The sequence below is a fragment of the Procambarus clarkii genome, chromosome 84 (assembly GCF_040958095.1).
Source record: "Procambarus clarkii isolate CNS0578487 chromosome 84, FALCON_Pclarkii_2.0, whole genome shotgun sequence".
Lineage (NCBI taxonomy): Eukaryota > Metazoa > Arthropoda > Malacostraca > Decapoda > Cambaridae > Procambarus > Procambarus clarkii.
In genome coordinates this window covers 20579139-20595321 of record NC_091233.1, presented here as the reverse complement: position 1 = coordinate 20595321, position 16183 = coordinate 20579139, and the positions used below count along the sequence as shown (strand labels likewise).

Here is a 16183-nt window from a genome sequence, read left to right as displayed (position 1 = left end):
ATGTTTGTATGTACATATGTTTGTATGTACATGTATATATGCAATGTATATATACACACACATACACCTGTACATCAATCCTCTCAAAGGTGATATACATCGTAGAACACCCACGAAGATGTAATAGCGTTGCTATGCCGTCTTGACAAGGTAAGAGTAACGTGTTGGCCGGGCTAAAAGTCGACCTCTGGTTCTGTTGTTGGATTATTGTATGATTGCTCAGACTGTTGTGGGCTATGGCTTGTAAATTCCTTCTCCCGCTGCGTTTTCTCCTTCAGGAATGCACGGTGGATTAGTCCCAGACAGGCTGATGGCTTCATTAATTCTTGGACACTGTAGGATGACTTATTTTTTTGGTTGGGTGTGTGTGTGGGGGGGGAGGGGAGATGTTGTGTTTGTTTGGGGGGTGGGGGTGGGTGTGTGCGCGTGTGTGTGTTTTCACCTAGTTGTATTCACCTAGATGTGCTTGCGGGGGTTGAGCTCTGCTCTTTCGGCCCGCCTCTCAACTGTCAATCATCTGTTACTAAGTGTGTGGTGTGTGTGTGTGTGTGTCCGTGTCCGTATTCACACACAATGAACGAGATACACATCAGAAGTAAATACCCGCCAAACACACACCGAAACTACGACGTTGGTACAACGTTCGAACAAGTTTTAACACCTAACCAGTTATAACAACCAATATAGCAAGTTGTAACAACGTTCTAATACGTCATAAACACGTTAAGCCAAGATGTAACAACTTTATTACAAGTTGTAACAAGCGGAAAACAGAGACAGTTTCGGTTTGTTTCCATGGTACTCCCATCTCCTAAGACACTCTAGCCTAGCATACAACCTAAGTGATTGGTTGGCAGTAATGTTGCTGGAACGTTGTGGTTAGGTTGTATACTTAGTTATAGGTGGGGCAGTATTGCTGCAACCTTGTGGTCAGTAGCACCCGAAGCTTTCCTTATTAAGACGACTCAATAGCTCGGTCGGTAGAGCATCGGCTTTACACACGTGGGGTCCCCGGTTCGAGTCTCCAATCCCAGGTGAATAGATTGGATAAACAAGGTGGATAAAGTCGAAATTGGTGCTATGATTGAAGTGTACAAGAACATGATAGCATAACAAGCGGGGTATTAATTACCATAATATGCAGCAATGAATATAAATTGTATAAGTTCAGATTTAGGAAAGACCTGGGTAAATACTGGTCCCCAGCCCATCCAGCTGTTTTGCGTAGTACTTTGTGGATCATAGTACACACAAGATGTAATGAGGCAATTAGGTCGAATTTCGTACTATTTACTTTATAAAGTCCGACAAAATGAACCTAAAACTAAACTTCAATATTCCTAGGCCTTGAATAGCACATATATGTACTGTTAGGCCTCGGATAGCGTGCATTAGGCCTAGGAAGGTTGGTTAGATTAAATTTTCTTCGTAACATCACAAAAAAAAAACTTTTCCAGTTTGTCCTAATTCAATAGGATCAATTTCAACTTTATAATTGCCTTGTACATCAGTACATGTACAATGGTTCTCGTCACTATTGTAAGTACTACCTAAATAGGTGGTGGTAATCACTCAATCACTCGATTGTTTCGAGCGTAGGTTGAATGTAAACAAGACCTGCTTCGAAGGGTCCATTAGGCCTTCTGCTGTTTCCTTAATACTTAGGTAATTATAAATTCAGTAAAACTCCAGGTGCTAAGAAGGTATCCCTGGAAACACAAACCGTAACACACACTATTTTCAGCTTGTTACAACTTGTAATAAAGTTGTTACATCTTGGCTTAACGTGTTTATGACGTATTAGAACGTTGTTACAACTTGCTATATTGGTTGTTATAACTGGTTAGGTGGTGTTAAAACTTGTTGGAACGTTGTACCAACGTCGTAGTTTCGGTGTTTGGCGGGTTATAACCCTGGAAACACAAACCGAAACACACTCTATTTTCCGCTTATTACAACTTGTAATAAAGTTGTTACATCTTGGCTTAACGTGTTTATGACGTATTAGAACGTTGTTACAACTTGCTATATTGGTTGTTATAACTGGTTAGGTGGTGTTAAAACTTGTTCGAACGTTGTACCAACGTCGTAGTTTCGGTGTGTGTTTGGCGGGATCACATTAACCCTCGGCCTGGCTAGTAGCTGGATGGGTGATGACATAGTTCTGCCCTTAGCGCGCAGGACTCGTAATTCTGTGGCGCGGGTTCGATTCCCGCACGAGGCAGAAACAAATGGGCAAAGTTTCTTTCACCCTGAATGCCCCTGTTACCTAGCAGTAAATAGGTACCTGGGTGTTAGTCAGCTGTCACGGGCTGCTTCCTGGGGGTGGAGGCCTGGTCGAGGACCGGGCCGCGGGGACACTAAAGCCCCGAAATCATCTCAAGATAACCTCAAGAAAGTATATTGACCAGACCACACACTAGAAGGTGAAGGGACGACGACGTTCCGGTCCGTCCTGGACCATTCTCAAGTCGATTGTGAGAATCTCACAATGTCTATTTCTCACTTGAAAGGGATATGAAGAAGCTGGGATGGATTGGAGAATGGTCCAGGCCGGACATTCACAATCGACTTGAGAATGGTCCAGGACGGACCGAAACGTCGTCGTCGTCGTCCCTTCACCTTCTAGTGTGTGGTCTGGTCAACACCAGAGTATCCAGACAAGATAGCAGCTGCCAACCTTGAGTGATAACAGGGTACATTAAATCAGTATTTTACTTTCATGCAATCTCTTCCCCCTCCATCCACATACAGCAATCAGTCCACTGTATCAACCAGCCTCCACCTTGCTCCGCCACCACAGGCACACACACACACCCACTTCTCAAACAACAAGTCGAGCTTCCCCGCCAAACACACACCGAAACTACGACGTTGGTACAACGTTCGAACAAGTTTTACCACCTCCTAACCAGTTATAACAACCAATATAGCAAGTTGTAACAACGTTCTAATACGTCATAAACACGTTAAGCCAAGATGTAACAGCTTTATTACAAGTTGTAACAAGCGGAAAATAGTGTGTTTCGGTTTGTGTTTCCAGGGTATCGCTGCATGCTTCCTCCAACAGGCTTCTAGTTCCACCACATACCTCCACCTATTCGACCAACTTCACCTACATCAACTCTCCCAGGTCCACCTGCGTCCACTCGATCTCCTTGTTCCCCAAAAAAAATCTCCACTCTACACTCCTCCAGGAAGCTTCCATTCTCCTTCGATTCCCCATTACCCTCAAATATTTCTTTCCTGCTTCCCAACACAGTTTCTGACCATGTATTTCGTGCCCAAACCCCACCCAGTACGCCCCCTAACCCAAGGCAGAGAACTGCCCAGAGAACATGAAGTCGAAATGCACTAATGATGAAGTAATGTCAGAGAATGAATTAATCCTCTTAACACAAATCATGATGTAATGGCTTGGCGCTTTCCCTTCATACGACTATATTGCACTGGGATGGGATGGGATAATGATTTGGGATGTGACGGGGGGGGGGGAAGGAATGGTGCCCGACCACTTTGGGACAGTCGGGGATTGAACGCCGACATGCATGACGCGAGACCGTCGCTCTACCGTCCAGCCCATGTGGTTGTGTTTGATGATGTAATCTCGATAGTAGAAACTAAACTCATTTATAAAAAAAGATTATTATAAAAGAAACTAATATAATCACCAAGGCAATTTTCCTGAGGCTTATCAAGTAGCTAAAATGGCAAATAAAATAAGGCATTGAAAAAGCTAAATTACTGAGGGAAAAAAAATAGCATAATTTTCAACACTGAAAGGTTATGGAAAGTGACATTGTGAAATGAAAATGACATTAAAGATTGTCCTGAGAAGCATTATAGTGAAAAAAAAAGAGACTCAAATACGAGCTTCGTTTGCATAATGAAAATTTTTCATGAACATCTGAAGTATCGATGTTCTTCAAGAAGTATCAGACGAATTAAATAATGTTATCTTGAGATGATTTCGGGGCTTTAGTGTCCCCGCGGCCCGGTCCTCGACCAGGCCTCCACCCTCCAGGAAGCAGCCCGTGACAGCTGACTAACACCCAGGTACCTATTTTACTGCTAGGTAACAGGGGGCATAGAGTGAAAGAAACTCTGCCCATTGTTTCTCGCCGGCGCCTGGGATCGAACCCAGGACCACAGAATCACAAGTCCAGCGTGCTGTCCGCTCGGCCGACCGGCTCCCTCCCGACATGCAGCTGGTAATGGTAGACTTCAATCGTCTCCAAACTGACTGGGACCTGATCAAAGCGAAGGAGAGAGAGAAATGACGAGTAAACCTGATAGAAATAGCAGGAAGGAACTTTCTCACGTAGTATTTTAGAGAAAACATTAGATCTTAGAGAGCTGTGAGCACTAAATGCCACTCTGGGGCCACTCTTAAGAGATTATTAGTCACTTATTACATAATGACAACTCTTGAAAGAGGAAAAAGAGGAAAAAATAGCATTTCCATGAAAGGGGACATTCAAAAGACCAGATAATTTCTAAGAGAATATATCGTGAAAAATAGAACTCTGAGAAACGAATTCGTAGGCATCTGATAAGCAGTGAAGCAGATGTACAGAAATGAGAGCATTCAGATCAAGGAACTAACCTGAACTACACTGAAGTCACATTAGTGACTATACAGAGGAAGGGGGAACACAATGTTACTGAAGTGTGTCTTAAGTACTTGGTGTAAGTTAGCAAGTTTTTCTGCTGGGATCTGATCTGACCTCTTAGGTCTACTGAATTTGAGCATTGGAGTTTTCTGGGTTCTAGGTGAGATAACTCTCTCTCTGTCTCTCAGTCTGTCTCTGTCTCTCTCTCTCTGTCTGTGTTTCTCTCTCTCTCTGTCTGTGTTTCTCTCTGTCTCTCTCTTTCTCTCTCTCTCTTTCTCTCTCTTTCTCTCTGTCTTTCTGTCTTTCTTTCTCTGTCTTTCTCTTTCTTTCCCTCTCTTTCTTTCTGTCTTTCTGTCTCTTTCTTTCTCTCTCACACACACACACACACACACACACACACACACACACACACACACACACAGATGGGTCTCGTTGAGGGGGTCTCGTAGCCTGGTGGATAGCGCGCAGGATTCGTAATTCTGTGGCGCGGGTTCGATTCCCGCACGAGGCAGAAACAAATGGGCAAAGTTTCTCTCACCCTGAATGCCCCTGTTACCAAGCAGTAAATAGGTACCTGGGAGTTAGTCAGCTGTCACGGGCTGCTTCCTGGGGTGGGTGTGGGTGGGTGTGTGTGTGTGTGGTGTGGGGTAAAAAAAAAAAAAAAAAAATAGTAGTTAGTAAACAGTTGATTGACAGTTGAGAGGCGGGCCAAAAGAGCGAAGCTCAACCCCCGCAAAAACACAACTAGTAAACACACACACACACACACACACACACACACACACACACACACACACACACACACCATACACACACACACACACACACACACCATACACACACACACACACACACACACACACACACACACCATACACACACACACACCATACACACACACCACACACACCATACACACACACACACACACACACACACACACACACACACACACACACACACCATACACACACACACACACACACACACACCATACACACACACACACACACACACACACACCATACACACACACACCATACACACACACACACACACACACACCATACACACACACACACACACACACACACACACACACACACACACACACCATACACACACACACACACACACACACACACACACACACACACACACACACACACACCATACACACACACACACACACACACACACCATACACACACACACACACACACACAGTTAAGAATATAACATACCGCGTGTAAGCAAGGCTGACGAACAAGGCACTAAAAGGCTCAATGCTCGACAAATAGGATGATTTATACGGTCATAAGGCGGCCCTCTCCCTCCCTCCCCCACTTCTCTCCTTTCCTTAAGAACACACGATAAATACGTCTCTAAAGCAGCCACTAGAAAATACGACTCACCAGTGTGTGTGTGTGTGTGTGTGTGTGTGTGTGTGTGTGTGTGGTGTGACTGGTAGCCCCCTACAGTGTGTGTGTGTGTGTGGTGTGACTGGTAGCCCCCTACAGTGTGTGGTGACTGGTAGCCCCCTACAGTGTGTGGTGACTGGTAGCCCCCTACAGTGTGTGGTGACTGGTAGCCCCCTACAGTGTGTGGTGACTGGTAGCCCCCTACAGTGTGTGTGTGTGTGGTGACTGGTAGCCCCCTACAGTATGTGTGTGTGTGTGTGTGTGTGGGGTGTGACTGGTAGCCCCCTACAGTGTGTGTGTGTGTGGTGTGACTGGTAGCCCCCTACAGTGTGTGTGTGTGTGTGTGTGTGTGTGTGTGGGTGTGTGTGTAGTGACTGGTAGCCCCCTACAGTGTGTGGTGACTGGTAGCCCCCTACAGTGTGTGGTGACTGGTAGCCCCCTACAGTGTGTGGTGACTGGTAGCCCCCTACAGTGTGTGTGTGTGTGGTGACTGGTAGCCCCCTACAGTATGTGTGTGTGTGTGTGTGTGTGTGGTGTGACTGGTAGCCCCCTACAGTGTGTGTGTGTGTGGTGTGACTGGTAGCCCCCTACAGTGTGTGTGTGTGTGGTGTGACTGGTAGCCCCCTACAGTGTGTGTGTGTGTGTGTGTGTGTGTGGTGACTGGTAGCCCCCTACAGTATGTGTGTGTGTGTGTGTGTGTGTGTGTGTGTGGTGACCTTACCCGCGCAGGGAGCTGGTAGGTGATGTGCTCAACTGTGTAAAGGAGAGGGGACGACAGACTGCACAAAACCATCTATATTTACCAAGGATTTCCTGTGATATTCTTAGTCTGAATACAGACATTTTGCGCTGCCAACAGTCTTTATGGCTTCTGCAGTCAGGGCCACGTAATACCTGGTTGATGGGGCTCTGGGAGTTCTTCTTCTCCCCCAAGCCCGGCCCGAGGCCAGGTTCGACTTGTGATAACTTGGTCCAACAGGCTGTTGCTTGGAGCGGCCCGCAGGCCCACATATACCTGGTTGATGGGGTTCTGGGAGTTCTTCTACTGCCCAAGCCCGGCCCGAGGCCAGGCTTGACTTGTGAGAGTTTGGTCCACCAGGCTGTTGCTTGGAGCGGCCCGCAGGCCCACATATACCTGGTTGATGGGGTTCTGGGAGTTGTTCTACTCCCCCAAGCCCGGCCCAAGGCCAGGCTTGACTTGTGAGAGTTTGGTCCAACAGGCTGTTGCTTGGAGCGGTTCGAAGGACCACATATCCACAGCCCGGTTGGTCCGACACTTTTTGTAGAAAACTATCTAGTATTAGCTTGAAAGATATCCACGGTTGTGCCAGCATTGTTTCTAATACTCGCTGGGAGCATTGATTTGCTGCTCATTCAGGAGTACCAACACTTGCGAAACCTGTACATCTTTCCTCCAGCGTGGCAGCATGGTTTGCATTTATTAAACAGTTTACGAGGTGGAAAATGCTGCGAGGTGGTTGCTGTTGTTATAAGCAAAGTTATGGTGGTTCTGAGCTCATATTCCCTGGAAAGATGTACAGGTTTCGTAATTGGATACTCAAGTGCTTGATGAATTCTTCGGTCACCAGTGCCAGCGGTTCTCAAACTGTTTCAATGTCATCCACCCTCGAGCCCTCATCCACCTGGGGGCTCACCATAGACCATGCTACTTGGAACTTTTTGTTTCAGGTAGCGAATCTTAAACAACAAAAACTCATCCACCCGTGAATGAAGTATCCACAAGTTTACACAGCACAGCCCTACACGGAGATCTGCTCATCCATCCCTCCCTACCCCAGTGCACATCACATGTCATCCATTCACCTCACGCTGGCCAAATAGGACTCTTTAGGGATGCTGCTTCCGGCATGATAGATGGGAGAGTTATCTCAGCCGCATTCAGCATCCCTCCGCACCGGCTTTAATGAGGTCGCGTAACATTCTTTTAGCATCTCGTGTTCTCTCTCTCTCCACTACTTCACTACTCTACACACCACACAACAACCTTTTACAGTACTCCTGGCTTGCTCCACTACTCCCTTCGTCACATTCACTTTCACTACCATCTACACATTCATTTAAACATTCACATTCCTCTCTCTCTCTCTCTCTCTCTGATCATTACCTATCATTCTCATTCACCTTTGACCCCCTCACAGTTGGAGAGACGTAAATATATCATGTGTCTATTTATATGTATGTATATGTGTGTGTGTCTGTGTGTGTAAGCTAGTTAGAATAGCATTTCACCATTGCAAACACACAGTAATCACCGTCTGTGGTCGAGTGCTCAGTAACTCGCTATACTGTATGATCCTGTCCATGGAGGACAGATGAAAATGTATATATATATATATTCTGGTTAGCATTGTAAATGTCTGGCCACGTCTGTGGTCGAAAATAAACTGGAAAATAAAAGTTTGTCCATTTTAGTGTCTTACTCTCATTTTCACCACACACACACACACACACACACACACACACACACACACACACATATCACACGTGTGATATCAACTCTAGGAGTTGATATCACACCAAACCTGTCTCCTGAAGCCCACATAAAGAGAATAACGTCTGCGGCATATGCGAGGCTGGCTAACATCAGAACGGCGTTCAGGAACCTGTGTAAGGAATCATTCAGAATCTTGTACACCACATATGTAAGACCAATCCTGGAGTATGCGGCCCCAGCATGGAGCCCGTACCTTGTCAAGCACAAGACGAAGCTGGAAAAAGTCCAAAGGTATGCTACTAGACTAGTCCCAGAACTAAGAGGCATGAGTTATGAGGAAAGGCTGCGGGAAATGCACCTCACGACACTGGAAGACAGAAGAGTAAGGGGGGACATGATCACAACCTACAAAATCCTCAGGGGAATCGACCGGGTAAACAAGGATGAACTATTCAACACTGGTGGGACGCGAACAAGGGGACACAGGTGGAAGCTGAGTACCCAAATGAGCCACAGAGACGTTAGAAAGAACTTTTTCAGTGTCAGAGTAGTTAGTAAATGGAATGCATTAGGAAGTGATGTGGTGGAGGCTGACTCCATACACAGTTTCAAATGTAGATATGATAGAGCCCAATAGGCTCAGGAATCTGTACACCAGTTGATTGACGGTTGAGAGGCGGGACCAAAGAGCCAGAGCTCAACCCCCGCAAGCACAATTAGGTGAGTACAATTAGGTGAGTACACACACACACAATGGAAAAATGGAATGCACTTGGGGAACAGGTTGTGGAAGCAAATACTATTCATACTTTTAAAACTAGGTATGATAGGGAAATGGGACAGGAGTCATAGCTGTAAACAACCGATAGCTGGAAAGGCGGGATCCAAGAATCAATGCTCGATCCTGCAAGCACAAATAGGCGAGTGTACACACGCGCGCGCGCGCGCACACACACACACACACACACACACACACACACACACACACACACACACACACCACCCCCCTCCACACCACCACATCCATCTTCCACACCTCCACACCATCAATAACCGAGCAGGAACAGGGTGGGTTAGTGTGTGCTGGGGTCATCAATAAACGTGCCCAGACATGCCCTGGCCTCCACACCCTGATGTCACTGAGAGAGAGATCTGCAACATGATCCAAAACCCCTTAATATTACTCAGTTTTCACAACGTTAATCGGGAAAATTATCTTTCAATTTGTTCCCTCTGGCGATCAGATTGTAATCGGATTGATTCGGATTGTAATTTTGGTAATTGTTGTGTTTGTGTTGATTGTCTAACGATACGTCGTGCGATTGTTGCAAGGAAAGTTTTCTTGTCTTGTCTTTGTAATGTTGAATGTTATTGTTAGGTTTCTAAAAGGTTTTGTAAATGTTAATTGGGGTTCAGAAAGGTTCTACGGTCTGGAGACTATTCGAGAGGCTTGTCTCTGATGACGTCTAAGAGACGTCCCTCTCCTGGTACGTCTAAAAGACGTACCAGGAACGTCGACTGGGAAGACGTCTCTGGGGACGTCGAGGAACATCACTTAAACACCTGTATCGGTGACAAATGACTGTGCAACCCTAATTAAACACCTTAAAATCTGTGTTTGTAAACACACGCTTTTCCCAACTCAGTTGTCTTGAGTTATGATTCATTGTTGTCTTAAATCATAATTATTCTCTTCTGATTATCAATTAATTTACCATTGTTGCTTTAGCACCCTCATTAATCTCTCTTGTGCAAAGTGAACTTTGCCACTGCCTCGCATACACAAAAAAAAAAAATCAGAGGTTCTATCGCCCATTTAAATGGCGTGTGATGGTCTAGTCAAGCAGTTCTGTAATGACACTTCCAGCATGATAACCTGACCACTGAGGCGGGACCAAAGAGCCAGAGCTCAACTCGCGACTACTGAGTCTTCCTGGATCTTTGTGTTTTGACCTTTTGAAACCGTAATTCAGTTTTCTTATCCATTTATAATCTGATTTCACGTTCTCCTGTTAACTTATGTTACATTACCAGTCAGACTATAATATAATATCCCAATTTCGTTTCTTGAGGCCAGGATTTGTTGCTCAGATTTGCATATATTTGAAGTCTTTATCTGATTTCAAATTTATAAATCGATCCATCTCATTAAATCATTATAAATCGATCCAGCAAGCATAAGAAATATTGCCGGAACAACCGTGGACATTTTCAGGAGGAAACTAGATTTATTCCTCCAAGGAGTGCCGGACCAACCGGGCTGTGGTGGGTATGTGGGCCTGCGGGCCGCTCCAAGCAACAGCCTGGTGGACCAAACTCTCACAAGTCGAGCCTGGCCTCGGGCCGGGCTTGGGGAGTAGAACAACTCCCAGAACCCCATCAACCAGGTATCAACCAGGTATCATCTCGTGAGCGGTAACACATCAGCATGTTCCCCGCTCTTCAGCACGGGTGGGACACGAACAAGGGGACACAGGTGGACACTTAGTACCCAGATGAGCCACAGAGACGTTAGAAATAATTTTTCCAGTGTCAGAGTAGTTAATAAATGGAATGCATTAGGAAGTGATGTGGTGGAGGCTGACTCCATACAGTTTCAAATGTAGATATGATAGAGCCCAGTAGGCTCAGGAACCTGTACACCAGTTGATTGACGGTTGAGAGGCGGGACCAAAGAGCCTGAGCTCAACCCCCGCAAGCACAATTAGCCCGCCAAACACACAGCGAGACTACGACGTTGCTACAACGTTCCAACAAGATATAACACCTAACAAGTTATAAGAACCAATGTAACAAGTTGTAACAACGTTCTAATACGTCAAAAACACGTTAAGCCAAGATGTAACAACCTCACACACAGAGATCACACTAACTTGATGCATCAAATGAACAAATCCACAAGGGCCGTGACGAGGATTCGAACCTGCGTCCGGGAGCATCCAGACACAGTAACTCAGTCGATTAAGGCAGTGTCTGGGATGCTCCCGGACGCAGGTTCGAATCCTCGTCACGGCCCTTGTGGACTTGTTCATGTAACAACCTTGTTACAAGTTGTTACAAGCGGAAAATAAGGTCAGTTACGGTTTGTGTTTAAAGGGAGGTGAGTACTACTGTTATAGGAAGGTAGGGAGCCGGTCGGCCGAGCGGACAGCACGCTGGACTTGTGATCCTGTGGTCCTGGGTTCGATCCCAGGCGCCGGCGAGAAACAATGGCCAGAGTTTCTTTCACCCTATGCCCCTGTTACCTAGCAGTAAAATAGGTACCTGGGTGTTAGTCAGCTGTCACGGGCTGCTTCCTGGGGGTGGAGGCCTGGTCGAGGACCGGGCCGCGGGGACACTAAAAAGCCCCGAAATCATCTCAAGATAACCTCAAGATAAAGCTCCGTGTTCCATTTTAATCACGTTAAAGCAGTTGGGGAAATTATACTCGATCTGCCGGAGCCTTGTACAGCTTTTCCCTGCCTCCCTACGAGGGGGGCCTCGTAGCCTGGTGGATAGCGCGCAGGACTCGTAATTCTGTGGCGCGGGTTCGATTCCCGCACAGGCAGAAATAAATGAGCAAAGTTTCTTTCACTCTGAATGCCCCTGTTACCTAGCAGTAAATAGGTACCTGGGAGTTAGTCATCCGTCACGGGCTGCTTCCTGGGGGTGGAGGCCTGGTCGAGGACCGGGCCGCGGGGACACTAAAGCCCCGAAATCATCTCAAGATAACCTCAAGATAACCTCCCAAGGTCAGTGGCTCCGAGAGAAGTGACGGCCAGAGTTCAACAGGTGTGTTCCTGCTAATGTCATTGGTGTTGGCGTGCGTTACCATGGAGTTTGTCCACCAACGGAGCTGCTCTGGGTCAACCTGCCGGCACAACCGTTCCAACACGACACCAAATTACGACGTACGTTGCTGTAATGTTCGAACAAGTTGTCATACAACCAAACTACGACGTTGCTGCAATGTTCGAAAACGGTCCATACGAGGCAGGTCCTATTGGTCCATACGAGGCAGGTCCTATTGGTCCATACGAGGCAGCTCCTATTGGTCCATACGAGGCAGGTCCTATTGGTCCATACGAGGCAGCTCCTATTGGTCCATACGAGGCAGCTCCTATTGGTCCATACGAGGCAGCTGCTATTGGTCCATACGAGGCAGCTGCTATTGGTCCATACGAGGCAGCTGCTATTGGTCCATACGAGGCAGCTGCTATTGGTCCATACGAGGCAGCTGCTATTGGTCCATACGAGGCAGCTCCTATTGGTCCATACGAGGCAGCTCCTATTGGTCCATACGAGGCAGCTCCTATTGGTCCATACGAGGCAGCTGCTATTGGCCCATACGAGGCAGCTCCTATTGGTCCATACGAGGCAGCTCCTATTGGTCCATACGAGGCAGCTCCTATTGGCCCATACGAGGCAGCTCCTATTGGTCCATACGAGGCAGCTCCTATTGGTCCATACGAGGCAGCTCCTATTGGTCCATACGAGGCAGCTCCTATCCACCCAAACTCATTGTATTACCTTAAATAATATAAAATTACGATTTCAAAAAGGGGGGAAAAGGTGAGCCATTGCATCAAGCTGCGACATACTCAGAAATCAGAGGTTACTGTTGATGCTGAGCCCTGTTGCGAGCACATGTAGGTTAGTACATCTTGGTGAACACCCCCCTCCCCTTTCACACATTATGGGGGGGGGGAGGGGGATATTCTACAGCCATTTTGAATATCCCCCCTCCCCCTCTCTCTCTCTCTAGCCTCTCTATCTCTAGCCCCTCTCTATATCTCTACTCTCTCATCTCTCTATCTCTATACTCTCTCATCTCTCTCTATCCTCTCTATCCTCTCTCTATCCTCTCTCTATCCTCTCTCTCTCTATCCTCTCTATCCTCTCTCTATCCTCTCTCTCTCTATCCTCTCTCTCTATCCTCTCTCTATCCTCTCTATCCTCTCTCTATCCTCTCTCTATTCTCTATCCTCTCTCTCTATCCTCTCTCTCTATTCTCTCTCTATCCTCTCTATTCTCTCTATCCTCTCTTCTCTCTCTCTCTATCCTCTCTTCTCTCTCTCTCTATCCTCTCTTCTCTCTCTCTATCCTCACACACACACACACACACACACACACACACACACACACACACACACTCACTCACTCACTCACTCACTCACTCACTCACTCACTCACTCTGCCACAGATTGTGCTACACACACACACTTCACACCTCTGATATATACACCACCATATTATCTTGGTTATCAGCAAGCTTATCAGCAGTCAAATCACCGCTCTCGCTCTTGTCAACGAGGCCCTAATGACTTTTATCTTAATGTGTGTCATTTTTTATTTCTGATTGTTATGGGTCATGAAGGCGACTAAATTTGATTTGGCTTTGGTTGAGTTGATTGTATATACCTCTGGCTATGTGGGGTTGAATTGATTGTATATTACCTCTGGCTATGTGGCTATGTGGGGGGTTGAGTTGATTGTATATACCTCTGGCTATGTGGGGTTGAGTTGATTGTATATACCTCTGGCTATGTGGCTATGTGGGGTTGAATTGATTGTATATTCCTCTGGCTATGTGGGAAGGGCATCCAAACACCTCCACTATGTGGTGGAAAACTGCGTCTATTATAGAAGAAATAGACTAAGCTACTCTATCCCTTTGAGCTGTATTTTATTGTATTAATAAACGTATTTAATTGCGTCTGGTTTGATATCTGATTGGCGCGCTCTTCTTCTGTTCGAGATTCATGACTGTTTGGCTCTCCGGATAGCTGACTGTTCGACTGTTTGGCTGTTTGGATAGCTGACTGTTCGACTGTTTGGCTGTTTGCATAGCTGACTGTTCGACTGTTTGGCTGTTTGCATAGCTGACTGTTCGACTGTTTGGCTGTTTGGATAGCTGACTGTTCGACTGTTTGGCTGTTTGGATAGCTGACTGTTCGACTGTTTGGCTGTTTGGATAGCTGACTGTTCGACTGTTTGGCTGTTTGGATAGCTGACTGTTCGACTGTTTGGCTGTCCGGATAGCTGACTGTTCGACTGTTTGGCTGTCCGGATAGCTGACTGTTCGACTGTTTGGCTGTTTGGATAGCTGACTGTTCGACTGTTTGGCTGTTTGGATAGCTGACTGTTCGACTGTTTGGCTATCCGGATAGCTGACTGTTCGACTGTTTGGCTATCCGGATAGCTGACTGTTCGACTGTTTGGCTGTCCATATAGCTGACTGTTCGACTGTTTGGCTGTCCGGATAGCTGACTGTTTGGCTGTCCGGATAGCTGACTGTTCGACTGTTTGGCTGTCCATATAGCTGACTGTGTGGCTGTCCATATAGCTGACTGTTCGACTGTTTGGCTGTCCGGATAGCTGACTGTTAGACTGTTTGGCTGTCCATATAGCTGACTGTTCGACTGTTTGGCTGTCCATATAGCTGACTGTTCGACTGTTTGGCTGTCCATATAGCTGACTGTTTGGCTGTCCGGATAGCTGACTGTTCGACTGTTTGGCTGTCCGGATAGCTGACTGTTTGGCTGTCCGGATAGCTGACTGTTTGGCTGTCCGGATAGCTGACTGTTCCACCGTTTAACTGTCCGGATAACTGACTGTTCGACTGTTTGGGTGTGCGTGTAACAGGCTGTTTAGTTAGTTGACTGTGCAGCCCATCGCTGGCTTCGACAGACACAATAGGCGTCTGAATGAGCACATTGTTGGTTTGTTTTGACAGAGGAATGTAAGGGGTAAGGGGGTTGGCTGCTGGCTGAAGCAATGGGTCTCAAGTGCGTCATTAGCTTTAGGTAATGGTGTTGATGGTTGACCAATGGTCTTTTGATGGTGTTGATGATTGACCAATGGCCTTTTGATGGGTGTTGATGATTGACCAATGGCCTTTTGATGGGTGTTGATGGTTGACCAATGGTCTTTTGATGGGTGTTGATGATTGACCAATGGCCTTTTGATGGGTGTTGATGGTTGACCAATGGTCTTTTGATGGGTGTTGATGGTTGACCAATGGTCTTTTGATGGGTGTTGATGATTGACCAATGGTCTTTTGATGGGTGTTGATGATTGACCAATGGCCTTTTGATGGTGTTGATTGACCAATGGCCTTTGATGGGTGTTGATGGTTGACCAATGGTCTTTTGATGGGTGTTGATGATTGACCAATGGCCTTTTGATGGGTGTTGATGGTTGACCAATGGCCTTTTGATGGGTGTTGATGATTGACCAATGGTCTTTTGATGGGTGTTGATGATTGACCAATGGCCTTTTGATGGGTGTTGATGATTGATCAATGGCCTTTTTGATGGGTGTTGATGATTGGCCACTAATCGTTTGCTGCAATGGGCGTTGAATGATGAGGATTGGCCACTTACTGCTGCAAATGGGTGTTGATAATTGACCACTAATCTCTTGTTGCAATAGGTGTTAATTGACAAGAATGGCTCTTGATGCATTGAGAGTTGATGATTGCCTACTACCTTTATCTTTCAATGGGTATTGATGATACCCATTGCAATGGACCCAAAATAGGTATAATTAAGCTCACCTGACGAAATGCATTACGAAACATCCATTAGTTTGAAAGATGAACTATTTTCTCGAGTCGTTAACAAAGGCCTACGTATTGATCATTGATCAATGACGATTGATCATTGTCTCATAATTTGTGGATCTTTACTGACCTTGACCTTTGGGGGGGGGGA

General features: G+C 46.3%; 1 protein-coding gene across 1 annotated transcript; it reads right to left on the bottom strand.

Annotated features, from left to right (window-relative positions):
- Positions 1-14228: 14228 nt before the first annotated feature.
- On the bottom strand, positions 14229-14906 carry LOC138358603 (A-kinase anchor protein 5-like). Its single transcript, XM_069316672.1, has one exon. It carries the CDS (start codon positions 14904-14906, stop codon positions 14229-14231), a length of 678 nt encoding a protein of 225 aa, XP_069172773.1.
- Positions 14907-16183: the final 1277 nt, after the last annotated feature.